Here is an 18,030-nt window from a genome sequence, read left to right as displayed (position 1 = left end):
TGGGCACCCTTTCAAAATGGCAGCACGATCTCGGAGTTCAGCTCCCAGAGCTAAAAAAGTTCTAAGTGTGGGTTAAACCAGAGAGAAACTCACTGGGGCCCAAAAGAGTGACTAAACATTATTGGATAGCGGTGGGGAATTTGTCAGCAGAGTCAACAGGAAAACTCCCTGAAAAACCGCCACAAACTTAGAAATGTTTCCATTAAATTTTGCCCATTGTCTTGACTACCAGACAATTATTCACAAATATTTAGTCTCATTAGGTGATTTTGTTTTGTTGTTACAAAGCTAGGTTAGGTTAGGACCATGATGTGGCAGAACCTTCCTGATGCACACCTCCCAGAAGTCTGCCACAGTGAGGCACTGATAGCAAATCTTGAATGCACAGCAAAGGCTAGCAGAGGGAGTGCGAAAATGAAAGGGAAATTAAGCCAAAGCTAACTCCAAGTGCCAATTTTCAGCTAAATTTCATTTGGTCATACAGCTAGTCAAATCTTTATGACTCCAAAATTGAATTTTCAGCAAATGATGTAAAAGAAATTAAGTTGTGAAAAAGCTTTTCTCAGAGAAACGTAGCATTACTTGGCAGTAGATCTAAATTTAGACCCTCAAAAGACCGTGAATTTAAAATTGCTGTAGATAGTACGCTGTTTCACATCTTTTGACATTTGTATAAACAGTTTAGTTAATAACAGGATGCTCCACATCCTAAATGAAAATCACAGGCCATGTCTTCTCCTTTGTGCAATGTAATGACTCATGTGTGTCCAAATTGCTGATGAGATCTTTCCTGTTTCATTCATAAGGAAGTCATGTCCATAGAATTATTAGACAGGAACATGAAAACATGTTATATCTAAAGACAGAAGCCAGAACCAAGCCCATTAAAAATATATAGCTATTTATCAAGGGTGGCAAATTGTTTAACAACAGAAAACTGAAGTATAAACTCATGATACCATACTTAAAGATGCTTGTTGCTTGATTTAAAACTGATGGAATTTATTTGCCTTTTTAAATTTTGTAAAAACTACCGTTCTTCCAGGAAAATCGAAAGTTATCAAAAATATACTAAGGATTTTTAAATTTGACACGAAAGTAACTTGGTCTTTGATGAATCAACTGCACATTTAGCTCAATCACTTTTCATCAGGAAATCAGAGTTCCTCATATCCTGCAGGAAGGAAGTGCTGGCAGAAGCTGCTGTCAGCATTGCACTAGGCTCTTGACTCCCTCTACTTCCGACATGTGGTAATCACAGGCTGCCTGCATCACTGATCTATTTAAAGCCTCCCTTTCCTTCACCTATTAAGAGGTCATGTATTGCAACCAAAAAAAAGTAACATTTATATGGGCATGTAGAAAAGCCTACAGGGCAGAAATAAAAACACTTTCCAGCTCCAACATCTAGATTATTTCCATGATATTTGCAGACACTATCAAAAGATTCCTGGAAGAGAAACGGAAAAGCAGATCAATCATGAAGAGCTGAGGACCTCAGCTTGCCCCCTCCTCCATTGCTGCCATGCATGCTTTCAAACATTTCCAATTTTTTTGTTTGAATCTTTTTATACGTCAGCAAAATCATTTCAGAAAATCCTCCATTTAAAATGTTCTTCTTACCTGCGTCTCTTTCGAACATACCTTATCTGGCAAAAGAAACAAGCAATAAAGATATTAAAAGTGTTATATGGTATACCGATAAATTGGTGCAGAAAATAACGTTGAAAATAATTTTTAAAAACGTTACCACTACAACTGCAATGCCAATGATGGCTATGATTGTGACAGGAATCAGCATAAATCCTAGGATTGATGCACCATGACTTCTGTCAGGAGGGGTGCTGACTGTTTGATTGGGCATGACACTTCGCCCTTTGTTGATGTGTTGAAAGTAGGTGTTCTTTTATACTTGTGCTTGATCAATGGTGTTTCCAAAGGTTTTCTCAAAATTAAGTCCTGCAATCTTTTCATGGCATATTTTTGGGAGTGTTGAGTACCGGAACTCATCCATAAGCGACTAAGATTCCTTGTTACTCTGTTTCACCCATGGTTATGCGGTGGTCAGTCAGCATCCTCAAAAAGGCTAAAAATGAATGAAAGGAATAGTTTAAGACCTGTGTAAGATGTGGGTTTTATAAAAACCTTGTTAAACAAAGGTCCAACTATCAAGCAAGGCTATATCCATTTCGTCTTTACAAAGGCCATCATGAAAGTGCAGAGAAGCTATAAATTTCAGTGACAGATCACATTCCAAAGATGCGTGCATGCACTTAACAAGAAAGGAAGATTTTGCAGCTGTCACATTGTTTATCTTTGCCTTGCAGGTATGTTTAAAGTACTACATTTTCTGTTCTTGAAGAGTTTAAACAAATATGTCAGCACTCTCACGGCTTTGATTGAGGTAATATTAATAGAATAGCAATTAGGAAAGCTGGGATGGAGTACTGGTGGGAAGGGCGAGAGAAACAAGAAGAACCTGAGCACTGCAGCTCTTCAATGAGATGCCACTTTCATTACACTGCAATTTTGTTACTTCTCTCCCCCCCCCCCCCCCCCCCAAGAACAATAAGTTCAACTGAGGTGTGCAACATAGGCAAACCCACAGCACTTGCGAACTGTGTTATGGACAGCAAGTCCTCACTTAAAGTTATGGTTGCGCCCTGGAAAATCACGACAAAAAAGTGAAATATTGGCTCCAATAGAAATCAATGTTCAAACTGTAGTTAGGTTCTGTAAGACCTTCCCTCTCAGAACAAAAATTATATCCCAAGTTGAAATATTTTATAATGCTAAATTCCTACATTATAGTAAAATAAGTTTAAAAATATAAACTAAAAAATTGGCTTTCTACTTACATTACCTTCCACTGGCTTTGGATACTGCTTCTCAACCATCCCGCTTCCTGATCCTCTTGGTCCCACCCAACCTCCAGGTTGCGGACTCTCCCTTCCCTGGCCAACCCTCACACTGAACCTCACACTCCCTAACTCACCCTCTGCTACCTCTCCTGGACCTGCATACTGAAGATCCAGATCCAATCCGAAGCTAGAGCTGTAATGTTGTGGAATTGAGAATGCTGAGACGGTGAATGCCTCACCGCTCTTCTCCAGAATCATTGCTGGTAGGAGCATATGAAAAAAACATGGGTTGTTGCAGCCCCCAGCTCAGTACCTCTGCACCATTGTGATTCAGACTTCCACTACTTTGGGGCTCCAGCTTCTGATCAGATCTGGATCTTAAACAGGAATGCAGGACCAAGAGAGGGAAGCAGTGAGTGGGTGAGCCAGGGAGTGGGAGATTCAGAGACAGGCTGCATCAGGAAGGGGAGAGGCTGGAACTCAGTGAGCAGGGAGAGGCCATTCCAAATGGTGCCAATCAGGTCACACGGAAAACGATGTTAAAATGAATCTTGCGACACTCAATGAGATTACAGGCCCCGTTATTGTACTAATATTAAAGCAAAGCAACATTTTTTTTTTTTTTAATAAATTTAGATTACCCAATTATTTTTTCCAATTAAGGGGCAATTTAGTGTGGCCAATCCACCTACTCTGCACATTTTTGGGTTGTGGGGGCGAAACCCACGCAGACACGGGGAGAATGTGCAAACTCCACACGGACAGTGACCCAGAGTTGGGATCGAACCTGGGACCTCAGCGCCATGAGGCGGTTGTGCTAACCACTAGGCCACCATGCTGCCCTAAGCAAAGCAACATTAAATGGGGCAACAGTAAACGAGGGCAAGCAGTGAATCTTTGTATTCTATTCAATCACAATTTTATGGTATCCATAGATGATTCAACACATTTGAATTTGTACAGTGTCTTTAATCACAGTGTTATTACAACACAGAAATATAAAAATTAATGTCAGGCCAAAGAAAGAAATATTCTGAATGATGGTCAGAAGCGTGGTAAATGGATATGTTTTAAGGCAGGTCCTAAGGGAAGCGGGAGATGGAAAAGCAGAGGAACTCAGGGAGAAAATTCCACAGCATAAAGCCTTAAGTGGTTGATGTCACAGATACCAATCACAGATGCGGCAAATGCACAAATGTCCAGACAGAACCGAGCAACAGCGGGTGGTGTTGGAGAGTCGGGCTTGTAGTTGCTCGAGATGGGAGGGACAAGGCTAGGGAAGGAATTAAATACATGGATGAGAATTTTGAGACTTTTGGGGACAAGGAGCTGGTGTTATGGTGAGTGCACATGAGCAGCTGTGTTTCAGATAACCTGTTGTTTAGAGGATGGAGGTTTGCCAGGAGATTAGACAAGGTGAGTCTGGAGATTATAAATGTATGTAAATAAAGTCTATTGGCTTCTGCAGCAGATGGACTAAAATAGGGACAAAGATAAGCACTGTAATGCAACTGTAAATAGGTGGTCTTTGTGACAGAGGATATGGAACCAGAAGCTCTGTTTGGGATCAAGGATAATAATAATAATAATATAATAATTGCTTATTGTCACAAGTATGCTTCAATGAAGTTACTGTGAAAAGCCCCTAGTCGCCACATTCCGGCGCCTGTTCGGGGAGGCTGGTACGGGAATTGAACCCGCGCTGCAGGCATTGTTCTGCATTACAAGCCCGTGATTTATCTCACTGTGCTAAACTAGCCCTAAAGATACATTGAACCACCAACTTCAGTAACATGTTTATGTTTACCAGAGTAATGAAATTCAAATTTAACGGTGTTTCATTATTCATTGAATATATTATTTTGTTGGGACTTAGGACTGAATTGGCACCTATTCCCCCACTTCATATTTTGGCTCCAGTTCAATCCAAATTGAGGGGATCAAAGTTTCCAATACCAACTGAAAAAGTATTTCTAAGCTCCTCAATGGCTCGGTGCATAAAAACACACCCAATTTTTGTACTGCTGATTTGAGTTAGGATATTAATGCAGTTCATTGAGAGCTCGAGTGCACAGAACAAACTTGCCCACAATTCAATACTATTTTGGGATATTTTAGAGGCCGTACAAATCTCAGGTCTAGAAAATGGAAGCATCATAGACATAGAACAGTACAGAACAGAACAGGCCCTTCGGCGCTCGAAGTTGTGCCGAGCTTTGTCCGCAACCAAGATCAAGCTATCCCACTCCCTGGGCGAAATTCTCCCCTACCCGGCGGGCCGGGGGGTCCCAGCGTAGCGGAGTGGCGCCAACCACTCCGGCATCGGGCCTCCCCAAAGGTGCGGAATTCTCCGCACCTTTAGGGGCTAGGCCCGCGCCGGAGTGGCTCCCGCTCCGCGACTGGCGGCAACGGCCTTTGGCGCTACGCGGCAAGCGTTGGGGCTGGCCGAAAGATGTGCACCGGTCAGCGTGAGACCATGCATGCGCCGGAGCGTCAGCGGCCGCTGACATCACCACCGGCGCATGCGCGGTAGGGAGGGTCTCTTCCACCTCCGCCATGGTGGAGGCTGTGGTGGCGGCAAAAGAAAAAGAGTGCCCCCACGGCACTGGCCCGCCCGCCGATTGGTGGGCCCCGATCGTGGGCCAGGCCACCGTGGGGGCACCCCGGGGTCCGATCGCCCTGCGCCCCCCCAGGACCCCGGGGGCACGCTCACGCCGCCATTTCCTCTGGCACAGAGGTGGTTCAAACCACGTCGGCGGGATTGGCCTGTCAGCGGCGGGACTTCGGCCCACCGTGGGCCGATGAATCGCCACGGGAGGCACGCGGATTGGCGGGGCGTGATTCCCGCTCCCGCCGATTCCCGGGTGGCGGAGAATTCCGGCCACGGCGGGGGCTGGATTTACGCCAGCCCCGGGCGATTTCCCGACCCTGCGGGGGGTCGGAGAATTCCGTCCCCTGTCATTTTGGTGTGCTCCATGTGCCTATCCAATAACCGCTTGAAAGTTTCTGAAGTGTCCGACTGCGCTATCACAGCAGGCAGTCCATTCCACATCCGAACCACTCTCTGAGTAAAGAACCTACCTCAGACATCCCTCCTATATCTCCCACCCCGAACCTTATAGTTATGTCCCCTTGTAACAGCTACATCCACCCGAGGAAATAGTCTCTGAATGTCCACTCTATCTATCCCCCTCATCATCTTATAAACCTCTATTAAATAATTGGCTCTGGAGTTAAGGGGCATGGCTGAGCTTTATTCTGTATTTTATTACATTATATTGGATTTTTTGGGTCAGATAGCGGTGTAAAACTGAAAATAATTCCGTGGCATAAACGCTTTGGTTAGTACAAATTTATTAAAAACACTTCTAAAATCTGCATCCCAAAAGAAGGATATTCTCCCTGTAACTCTTATTTGTTTTAGAACACCGTAATAACTCAGTTAGTAAACACAAAATGGAATTGCATAACGTAAAGCTAAATATCCATAGTGCAAAGCTCATTAAGCTCAGAAAAGGTGGCAATAGATTGATGCTACAAATCGGCTCAACTTTCCTGTGCTACGGAATGGAATGTGGGGATAGGTGTTGGTCAGTCAAACAATGTCCTTGTTCCTGATAGTTATCAAGTGACCATTGGTGGAAAGTGCACTCAGACTGTTTCCCATCATAAGCTACCACAGTTTGGAGGAATGAGAAAAATAAATTCTAACTCCTATCTGTTCGGATTCTGTGCTAATCTTCTAGTCACGATGGCCATGATAGTAATAGGGAGCTGAGACAGACCTTGGGAGTCTAATAACAGTGATGAACCAAGCATGACTGAGGATGTGGGATCCCTGCTGATCTTAACAACAGGTCCTTATTTAAATACGACGGGCGAAATTCTCCCAAAGGGAGACAAACAGCCGACGCCAGAGTGAAACCCGGAGTGTTTCACTCCGGCGTCGGAGGCCGCTCCTTGCCCCCTATTCCCCCCCCCCCCCCCCCCCCCCCCCCCCGGGGGGGCTAGGAGAGGCGGCGCGTCAATCTCGCGCGCTGGGCCTTGACGCTTGCGTCAAAGCAGCATGGCCGGAATGACGCAGCCGGCGGCGCCTAAATGACGTCACCCGCGCATGCGCAGGTTGGCCGGCGCCAACCCGCGTATGCGCGAGTGACGTCTTCCCCGCAAGACATGGCGGCTTGATCTTGCGGGGCGGCGGAGGGAAAAGAGTGTGTATTTTAGAGACGTCGGCCTGACGATCGGTGGGCATCGATCACGGGCCAGACCCCTCCTGAGCACGCCCTGGTGCTCGATCCTCTCTCCGCCCCCCACAGGCCCCACATGCAGCGGTCGCGCGATGTTCATGCCGGTCGGGTTCGGCAGGCCGCTCGGCCCATCCGGGCCGGAGAATCGCTGCTCGACCGGAGCAGCGATTCTCCGAGTGGCCTGTCGCAAAACGCGACACGCTATTTTGAAGGGGGGGGGGGTGGGTGGGAGAATCGCGTGGGTGTGCCAGGGCGGCGTGGCATGATTCGCCCGGCACTCCCGCGATTTTCCCACCCAGCGTGGGGGTCGGAGAATCGCACCCAACAGGTGGGAAGGATTCCATGTAGTACTTGAGAAACCAGAGTGTGCTGGTAGGCAGGAGTGGGAGATGTGCATAAAATCAGGAGGGATGGCGGGGAGCACTATGCTCATTACCTTTGCATCTCTGCTGGAATTGTACTAGTGGTGGAGAGAGTGTTGAGTGACCAACCCACCCTTGGACGAAGACGCTTAAGTGGCCAACTAACGTCCACTTAAGGGTCTCCACCTGCTGTCACTGGTATTTCACCAGCAGGCTGGAGACCAACACCATAAGTACCCTGGAAGCCTGGTTGCAGGCTGCACCCTGTGCCCAATGGCGGGGGCCCCAGCAGAAAGGGCTGCCCATACTTGCTTACCTGCCCTGGCCTCTCAATTGTTGTACCCCACCCCTCCTCAAGACCGTCCTCCTGACTGGCCTCAGCAAGATCATCTTGCACTCCAGCCTCTATTGCTGTTCCTGGTTGGGACTGGCTGCAGTTCCAGCTGCTCCCTGTGGCAGGACATCTTTCCTCATGGGCCAGCTGTCATAACCTCAGGCAACTAATTGCCTGATGCCCTAAAATCCAGTTGAGGCTTCCAGGTGTGTGGAGGAAGTCTTGTCCCCGCCTTGCCAGCCGGTGTGCTGGGCCATCGGCACCAAATTAAATCCCAGTCAGAGAGATCGCAAAGGGACATAGATAGGGTAAGTGAGTGGCCAAAAATTAGGCAGATGGATTGTAATGTGGGAAAAATGAAGTTATCCACTTTGTTTAGAGGAATGAAAAAGCTAAATATTATTTAAATGGAGAGAAACCACAGAATGTTGTGTTACAGATTTAGGGGAGGCAGTGGTCTAGTGGTATTGTCGCTGGACTAGTAATCCAGAGACTCAGAGTCATTCACTGGGACCTGCGTGCGAATCCCGCCATGGCAGATGTTGAAATTTGAATTCAATAAAAATCTGGAATTAAAAGTCTAACGGTGAACATGAAACCATTGTCGATTGTCTGGTTCACCAATGTCCTTTAAGGAAGGAAACCTGTCGTCCTTACCTGGTCTGGCCCACATGTGACTCCAGAGCCACAGCGAGGTGGTTGACTCTTAAATGCTCTCAGTGATGGGCAATGAATGCTGGCCCAGCCAGCAACACCCACATCCCGTGAACAAAATAGTAAACAAAAGATGGATTGCATGTCTTTGTACACAAAAAGATAGCATGGTACTACAAATAATTAAGGCGACAAATTGGATATTTGCCTCTATTGCAAGGGAGATGAAGTATAAAAGGAGAGAAGTTTTGCTACAACTGCACAGAGCACTGGTGAGACCACACCTGGAGTAGTACATGTAGTTTTGGTCCCCTTATTTAAGGAGCGATATACTTGCATTGGAGACGACTCAGAAGGATCACTGGGCCAATTCCTGAGTTGAAGGGATTGTCTGGGAAGAAAGCTTGAGCGTGCTGGGCCTATATTCAGTCACGATTAGAAGAACAAGAGGTGTTCTTACATAAGCTAAAATTTTATGTTGCCAGATCGGGTGTGAAATTGTATGCATCAAGCGTCCACCCCAGCGTCATCGTGCCATAATACGGTTGGAAGGCATCCGTGGGAGTCGGGAGTACACTTACTGGCAATTAAATAGGCAATTAAATCAATTCAAAAGGCAATTATTTAGAATTTTACATGGCCCATTCAATTTAGCTCTCAGCAGCCATCACATTTTTAATTGAAACTTGATCCAGAGTGGGATTCAAGTCGACCTGAGCTGTTGCAATGTGAATAGATAAGAGTTTAGGTGAAAATTAGTTGTGGGTGCTTTTCTGGCAGTTAATTGCATTTGCTATGTTTTCATCATTGTCTCCTTCTGCACTGTAGGGAGTCTATCAGGTCTGCACCGACCCTCTAAAAGAGCAAGGTACCTTGGCCAAATCCCCCACCCTATTCCCATAACCCCATCTATGGCAATTTAGCATGGCCAATCCACCTAACCTGCACATCTTTGGACTGTGGGAGGAAACCGGAGCACCCGGAGAAAACCCATGCAGACAGGGGGAGAACGTGCAGACTTCACACAGCCAGTTACCAAGGTCAGAATTGAACCCGGATCCCTGGATCTGTTAGACGGCAGTGCTAATCACTGTGCCATCCATTGCCACCATGCCGTCCATATATTTTTCGGAGGACCCTGGCTTATACTTTTTCTTCGAGGCTTTCTGCCAAGTGCATCCTTCAGTGCACTATCCTGCACAATCGATATTCCAGCAAATGAGGATTGTCTACTCTGCTGGAGGGACCCCCTCCTCCTCAAGGAGGGCCAGAAGGCAGAGGAGGGCTGGTGTCTGCAGGCAATATCCCAGAGAGTGACCTGTGAAAAGAGAGGCACAGGGCCAGCAGGAAGGTCGAAGCAGAAGGCTCCGTCGAAGATGATGTTATCCTGCTGCGGAAGTCTACAGGCAACTCTCCAGCTCCCTGGACTTGTCATAAGTTCAGTGCCGAAGGAGGTTCCACCTTTCTCTGGAAACAGTGATGTCCATTTGCCAAGTGATTGGCTCAGAGATCTTCTCAAACTGTGTGGGTGGCCACCCGATGCCAGTGGCTCTTAAGGCGACAGCAGCCCTGAATTAATTCACCTCCAGTTCTTTCCAAGGTCAGTAAGACATCTATGTGGTGTTTTCTAATCTGATGCCCACAGATCCTTCAAGTTGGTCACTGATGCTCTGTTCAGATGGGTGCGGAACTTCATTTATTTCCGAACTGGCAAAGACAGCCAGGCTGAGCAAGCCAGAGGCTTCACTAAAATTTCTGGGTTTCCCTGAATCCAGGGTGGCATAGATTGCACTCATGGGCCATAAAGGCGCCACCGGGTGAACCGATTGCCTTCGTCAACAGAAAGGACTTCCACTCCTTCATAGACTTTACAGTGCAGAAGGAGGCCATTCGGCCCATCAAGTCTGCGCCGGTCCTTGGAAAGAGAACCTGACTTATGCCTACACCTCCATCCTATCCCTGTAACCCAGTAACCACACCTAACCGAAGGGGCAATTTACCATGGTCAATCCACCTAACTTGCAAATCTTTGGACTGTGGAAGGAAACCGGAGCACCCAGAGGAAACTCATGTAGACACGGGGAGAAAGTGCAAACTCCACATAGACAGTTACCCAACGTCGGAATTGAACTGGGGTCTCTGGAGCTGTGAGGCAGCAGAGCTAACCACTGTGCAGGCGTACTGCCTCTGCGCCAATCAACAGCCAGGTTGTTTGCAACCATAGGACACAGACTTTGCAGGTCTGCGCCAGATACCCGGGCAACTGCCATGGTGCGTACACCCTGCAGCACTTCCAGATGCCAAGGGTCTTTGTCACTCCACCTCAACCTCTGATTATTGGCTCCTTGGTGACAAAGGATATCCCCGAAAAGTTGGCTTATGACGTCTTTATGTTGCCAGATCGGATGTGAAATTGCGTGCATCAAGCGTACATCCCAACGTCGCCCAAAGACAGAAGCAGAGGAAGGCCGAGGAAGATGCAGTGCTCCGAAAGCTAGTGTTTGAAACAAACATGTTGGACTTTAACCTTGTGTTGTAAGACTTCTTACTCTACCCAAAGACAGAAGCAGAGGAGAGTTACAACAGAAGTCATGGGCGCTGCCCCCGGCGGCTGGCGAATTCTCTGGTGCCGGAGATTTGGCGGGGGCGGGAATCGCGCGCACCGGTCGGCGGCCACTCGCAGCGGCACCCCCGCCGATTCTCCGGCCCGCAATGGGCCGAAGTCCCATTCGTTCTATGCAGGTCCTGCCAGCGTAGATTGGAGTAGGTCCCTTACCGGTGGGACCTGGTGGTGCAGGCGGACTCCGGGGTCCTGGGTTGGGGGGGGGGGGGGGGGGGGGGGCACGGTGGCCTGGCCCTCGATCAGGGCCTGTGCCGTGGGGGCACTCTTTCCCCTTTCCCTCTGTGCCAGCCGTGTAAGCCTCCGCGATGTAAGGTGCGAAGATGAACACCCCCACCCCCGTGCATGTGCGGGGATGACGTCAGCAGCCGCTGATGCTCCCGCACATGCATGGACCTGTGCCGGCCAGCGGAGTCCTTTCGGCCCCGGCTGGCGTGCGCCAAAGGCCTTCCACGCCAGCCGGCGGGGATCAAATCACTCCAGTGCCGGCCTAGCCCCTGAAGGTGCAAAGGATTCCGCACCTTCGGGGCGGCCCGACGCCGGAGTGGTTCCCGCCACTCCACTGCGCCGTTTCTGCCCACCCCACAGATTCCCGGAGAATCCCGCCCCATGTCTCTACAAGAGCGGTAATTGAAAGAACATTTGGCCTGCTCAAGATGAGGTTCCTCTGCCTGTACTAATCAGAGGGAGCACTGCAATATCCTCCAAAGCGCAACTCTCTTTTTGTCATTGTGTGCTGGCTCTGTGAAGGTAGACCTATTGGAGGATGAATACAGCAAGGCAGCATCCCAAGCTCCAGAGAATGAATCAACTGACAAGAGGTTGGAGGAGGCCCAGGGTGAGGACATGGCTGCAGAAGTGATGAGCCTTGTGGGAGGCAGGGAGACCTGGATTCTCCATTTTCTCAGTTAGGCATCCAACTGTGGCTTGAAAGTGAGGGGAAGGGTGATGCCTCCTTACTGAACTTCCCTAATGAGGCCATATTGTGACCCCTATGTGAACTAACCACCTCTGAGTTTTTAAAAAAAATTTAGATTAGCCAATTATTTTTTCCAATTAAGGGGCAATTTAGCGTGGCCAATCCACCTACTCTGCACATTTTTGAGTTGTGGGGGCGAAACCCACGCAGACACGGGGAGAATGTGCAAACTCCACACGGACAGTGACCCAGAGCCGGGATCGAACCTGTGACCTCAGCGCCGTGAGGCGGTTGTGCTAACCACTAGGCCACCATGCTGCCCTCCCCCTCTGAGTTAAAGTTTGCCACCCGTCCAGTCTGTCCCAAACCAGCCCTATGCCAAACACCTATTGAGAAACATAAAGTACAATCAGACTCCGAAACATCACGAGCTGGATTCTCCGCCGAGCAGCGCCACATTTCCGGTTCACCCCACCAGCGGGATGCTCCGTAACGCCGGCCGGTCAATGGAATTTCCCATTGTGGGGCAGCCCCATGCCGTCGGGAAACCCCCGGGCTGCCGGCAAAACAGAGCATCCCGCCGGCGGAGAATCCAGCCTCATATCTTTTTTTTTTAAAATAATTTTTATTGAAATTTTTACAAAATATAAACATCTTAACTCCATTAACAAACAACCGCAGTAACACCCCAAGAACAATACCCCCCCAACTTCAAGAGCAACTTCAAACAAAAGGAAAAAGAAAAAGAAATCACCCAAACAACAAAAGGGAAAGAGATAGCACCCGCCACACCCCACAGACCCATGTACACAGTTCTCCCTCCACCCAATCCAAACCCCCCCCCGCAATCCAAACCCCCCCCCCCCCCCTCCCTCCCTCCCCCCGGGTTGCTGCTGCTGTCGGCCTATTTCCCTACCGTTCCGCCAGGAAGTCCAGGAAAGGTTGCCACCGCCTGAAAAACCCTTGTACTGATCCTCTCAGGGCAAATTTCACCCTCTCCAATTTAATTAACCCCGCCATATCATTGATCCAGGCCTCCACGCTTGGGGGCATCGCATCCTTCCATTGGAGCAAGATCCTCCGCCGGGCTACTAGGGACGCAAAGGCCAGAACACCGGCCCCTATCGCCTCCTGCACTCCCGGCTCCACTGCCACCCCAAAAATTGCGAGTCCCCAGCCTGGCTCGACCCTGGATCCCACCACCCTCGACACCGTCCTTGCTACCCCCTTCCAAAACTCTCCCAACGCTGGGCACGCCCAAAACATATGGGCGTGGTTCGCTGGGCTCCCCAAGCACCTAGCACACCTGTACTCGCCCCCGAAAAACCTACTCATCCTCGACCCAGTCATGTGGGCCCTATGCAGCACCTTGAACTGTATGAGGCTAAGCCTCGCACAGGAAGAGGAGGAATTCACTCTCTCCAGGGCATCCACCCACGTCCCCTCCTCAATTTCCTCACCCAGCTCCTCTTCTCATTTACCCTTCAGTTCCTCCACCGAGGCCTCGTCTACCTCCTGCATTACCCGATATATGTCCGAAATCCTCCCTCCTCCAACCCACACCCCCGAGAGCACTCTGTCCCGTACCCCACGTGGGGGCAACAAGGGGAACCCCTCCATCTGCCGCCTGGCAAACGCCCTAACCTGCATGTACCGAAACATGTTCCCCGGGGGGAGCCCAAACCTCCCCTCTAACTCCACCAAGCTCGCGAACCTCCCCTCCACAAACAGGTCCCTCAACCTCCTAACCCCTGCCCTGTGCCAGCCCAGAAATCCGCCATCAATGCTCCCTGGGACGAACCGATGGTTCCCCCGTATCGGGGCCTCCATCGAGCCCCCCACTTCTCCCCGTGCCGTCTCCATTGCCCCCAAATTTTGAGGGTAGCCGCCACCACCGGGCTCGTGGTATACCTCGTTGGAGGGAGCGGCAACGGCGCCGTTACTAGCGCCTCCAAGCTCGTGCCCACACAAGACGCCGCCTCCATCCTCTTCCATGCTGCCCCCTCCTCGTCCATTACCCACTTACGCACCATCGCTGCATTGGCAGCCCAATAGTACCCACAGAGGTTGGGCAACGCCTGCCCCCCCCTATCCCTGCCACGTTCCAGGAACACTCTTCTAACCCTCGGGGTCCCATGCGCCCACACAAATCCCGTGATACTCCTGTTGACCCTCCTAAAAAAGGCCTTTGGGATAAGGATGGGAAGGATCTGGAACAGGAACAGAAACCTCGGGAGCACCGTCATCTTAACGGACTGCACCCTCCCCGCCAGTGACAGCGGTAACATATCCCACCTCTTAAACTCCTCCTCCATCTGCTCCCACCAACCTTGTGAGGTTGAGCTTGTGCAGGGCCCCCCAGCTCCCCGCCACCTGGACCCCCAGGTACCTGAAGCTCTTCCCTGCCTGCTTCAATGGGAGCCTACCAATCCCCTCCTCTTGATCCCCCGGATGTACCACAAACACCTCACTCTTGCCCAAGTTCAACTTATACCCCGAGAAACCCCCGAATTCACTAAGAATCCTCATCACCTCCGGCATCCCCCCACCGGGTCCGCCACATACAGCAACAGGTCGTCCACGTACAGCGACACTCAATGCTCCTCCCCACCCCGCACCAGGCCCCTCCAGTTCCCTGACTCCCTCAATGCCATGGCCAGGGGCTCAATTGCCAACGCGAAGAGCAAGGGGGACAGGGGGCACCCCTGTCTCGTCCCCCGGTACAGCCGAAAGTACTCCGACCTCCTCCTATTTGTAGCTACACTTGCCATCGGGGCCTCGTAGAGCAGCCTCGCCCACCGGATAAACCCCTCCCCAAACCCAAACCTCTCCAACACCTCCCACACAGCCTCATATCTTTAAATAGTGGTCATGTATTACACAATTTGAACAATGAACATGTATCCACCAAATATATATCACTCCTGATAACCCCTCGTGTTTCAAGATTCATTTTTTTTAAAACTTAAGAGTGCTCAATTCATTTTCCCAATTAAGTGAAAATTTAGCGTGGCCAATCCACCTACCCTGCACATCTTTGGGTTGTGGGCCGGGCAGCACGGTGGCACAGTGGTTAGCATTGCTGCCTATAGCGCTGAGGACCCGGGTTCGAATCCCGGCCCTGGGTCACTGTCCGTGAGGAGTTCGCACATTCTCCCCGTGTCTGCGTGGGTTTCGCCCCCAGAACCCAAAGATGTGCAGTGTAGGTGGATTGGCCATGTTAAATTGCCCCTTAATTGGAAAAAATAATTGGGTACTCTAAACTTATTTTTTAAAAAATCTTTGGGTTGTGGGGGCGAAACCCACGCAAGCGCGAGGACAGTGTGCAATCTCCACATGGACAGTGACTGAGAGCCGGGATCAAACCTGGGACGTCGGCGTCGTGAGACAGCAGTGGTAACCACTGCATCACCGTGCTGCCTCGGGTGACCTTGAGGAGCGTCCTCTGGCCAGCAGTGCATACGTGTGCAGTCACTGCCTGGGAGGAAGCATTAAGCGGCATGGCTGGGCATTCTCCATTATCGCAAACTCATCAGATATGACAGTCACTGGCAGAGGGGTGGAGGAGTTTATCCCATCATTCACATTACCCTGAGAGGAGATTGCTAATCTGACATGCAGGTCAGTTTGAACCTCCCTGCTCACTATTGATGAACGGGCATCTAGCAGAGACTAGGTACCTGATCTACATTGATAGTGAACTGTTCAGGTTACTGCCAGTATGTGGGCTTGCAAGGTCCGAATGTAGTCCCTGAAGCCCTTGATTCAGTTCCTGGAGCTGGCTCTCCATGAGAGTCACCACTCTCTCAATGGAGGAGGCTGTATGTTTGGAGCTCCAGGTCAACATAGCAGTCATGCTCTGCACAGACTCCTCCAAGACAGAAACCATGGATGCTGAGTCTCAGGAATCTCCACCAGGGCATCCCTCTGGACATTTAGTATCTGTGACCTAATGGATGACTCCAAAAACTCACTCTATGCCTCGGATTCAGTATGGTCCTGGTCTCCAGCAGTAGTCAGACTGCCGGCTCCCTGGGCCCTCTCTGTTTCCACAAGCTCTTTATGTGAGGGTGCACTGCCCACACCACTGTGCAGTATGAATGGAGCTGAGCCCCTAATGCCCAATGGCATGCATGTCTCTGGGTTGGTGCTTGGTTTTGAGAGAGGATATGATTCAGGTGTTTCTGTTTGTATTTCCTCCCCAGGTGTCAACGGAGAATCCTCAGGGTCTCTGCTGCATCTTGAGGATGGTGCATCTACGGGAGGAAGACAATATGTCAGTAGATATCATCATCACAATGTGACTCTGCATTCAAGACTGTGTTGACACCATGGACAACTGCCTCATTGAGACATTGTGATTGGACAATCAATGGGGTCTCCTGGTTTGAACAACTCAGTTGGGATAATATGACCTTACATTTCTCACATCGCCCAGTCCTTACCTGTCCACTAGGCTCTTGCCTTCCTTCGAGACCACCCCTGCTCCGTAATCTGTGGACACTCGCATTCCAACTCCAGCTTGTCCATCTTGAACTTGCTGAATACGAACAGGTTGGCCACCCTACCACATGTTAAAGTATACTCCACAGCATTATGGCTTCGCTTCTCCTGTACAGACAAAAGTGCATTCATTAGTCCACTTGCAACTCCATAGCAGCAGACATTAGCATACCTGACCCTATATGCACCCAAGGCTAGTTGGCAGCTCAGTCTTGGCCGGCACAGGTATATGTGCCATTTGGTACTCTGAATTTTCCGCCCGAGCACCATGAAGAACGTCCACCCTTCAAGACATCTGTACATAGATCCATGGCAACGCAGTACTCACCCTTGCAGAGCGGAGAAGATCATTGAATCTTTTGGGGCACTGGATCCATGTACACTGCACCATGTTGTGGCGACTCACATGGACTACCACTTCTGTCCACGCACCCTTCGCCTGGTGTGGTGGCCTCCTCTTGCCATCCGCTTCAGGAGTATTGCATGCCTGGTACTAACTGCCTCAACCAGAATGCACAGGCATTCATCCAAGAAGTGGCGGGCAGAGTGCCCACCAGGATTGTTCTCCCAATTGCATATCCAGCAGGTGCTGAGGTCAAGACACCTTCCAAATGCAAAGTCTTCAGATCTTTCCTGGACTGCTCCCTCAAGAGTTCTTTGCACCTCCTAGCAGCCTTCAGGAACTGCCACAGCTCTAAATGCCTGCTGGATCCCCACTAGACCTGATCGCCCAACACCTCTTCCCTGCTGGCATTGCTGAGCCTATGTCCACCGTGTTTCACACTGGCCAGCTCTTAATTGACCAGCCAGTGGGGAATCGCGTCCGGGTTACGATCGCAGGAAGGAGCGGATAACGCATCTGTGTCCAGTCCCACCATCACATGCACAACATGTAAAATTCAAGCTGTAAGATTCTGAGGTGGTTTGACAGGGTAAATGCTGAGAGGATGATTGTTCTTGTGGGAGAATCTAGAACTAGGGGACATCATTCCAAAATAAAGCTGCCACCCATTTAAGATGGAAATGAGAAGGAATTTTGTGCTCATTGAGGATCACCAATATTTTGGAAATTTCTGCTGCAGAGAGCTGTGGAGGCTGACTGACTGAATCTGTTCAATGCTGAGTAAGACAGATTTTTGAACCATACGAGAGTCAAAGTCTTTTTCTCCGTCAACTTTTTGCCCTTACCATAAACACATTGTAGCCCACTCATTAGCAACGTAAAAGCCAGCATAGACTAGTCGGGCCAAATTGCTTATTTATGTGCTGTAGATTTTATATAAATTCTCTGTCATTCACTTTTTGCTGAGATATAATTCCAAGAATTCCAGTAACCTTCCCATTCCTGTATGAACATTGATTATGATTCTGGAGGGTTTTCAGTGTTTTTGCTGTCATCAGTTAACAGAACCATGATTAGTATGTTCTCATCCCAAATCTGGGCTATTAAGACCAATTGTAGAATACCAGTTGCCCCTCTGACCGTGATCAGTTAATGCGGCATGAATCAGGGATTGAATTTGGAACTTT

General features: G+C 49.5%; 1 protein-coding gene across 4 annotated transcripts in view; it reads right to left on the bottom strand.

Annotated features, from left to right (window-relative positions):
- The window catches only part of LOC119954987 (small integral membrane protein 29-like), a 126,723-nt gene that overhangs the window by 30,317 nt on the left and 78,376 nt on the right, over window positions 1-18,030 (bottom strand). For 2 of the 4 annotated variants that reach the window (XR_005458354.1, XM_038780761.1), the window contains 2 exons: window positions 1,751-2,086; window positions 1,624-1,649 (listed from right to left, as the gene is read on the bottom strand). Coding sequence is in view for 1 of the 4 variants with exons in the window: in XM_038780761.1 (XP_038636689.1) it covers window positions 1,624-1,649; window positions 1,751-1,864 (140 nt within the window). In the remaining 3 variants the exon portion in view is untranslated. Of the gene's footprint in view, window positions 1-1,623; window positions 1,650-1,750; window positions 2,087-15,971; window positions 15,991-16,442; window positions 16,534-18,030 lie in introns of those variants that run through there. The other 2 variants (XR_005458353.1, XR_005458355.1) reach the window with 2 other exon arrangements.

This window comes from Scyliorhinus canicula, chromosome 20 (genome assembly GCF_902713615.1).
Source record: "Scyliorhinus canicula chromosome 20, sScyCan1.1, whole genome shotgun sequence".
NCBI classification, from domain to species: domain Eukaryota; kingdom Metazoa; phylum Chordata; class Chondrichthyes; order Carcharhiniformes; family Scyliorhinidae; genus Scyliorhinus; species Scyliorhinus canicula.
This window is presented reverse-complemented; position numbering and strand designations above follow the sequence as displayed.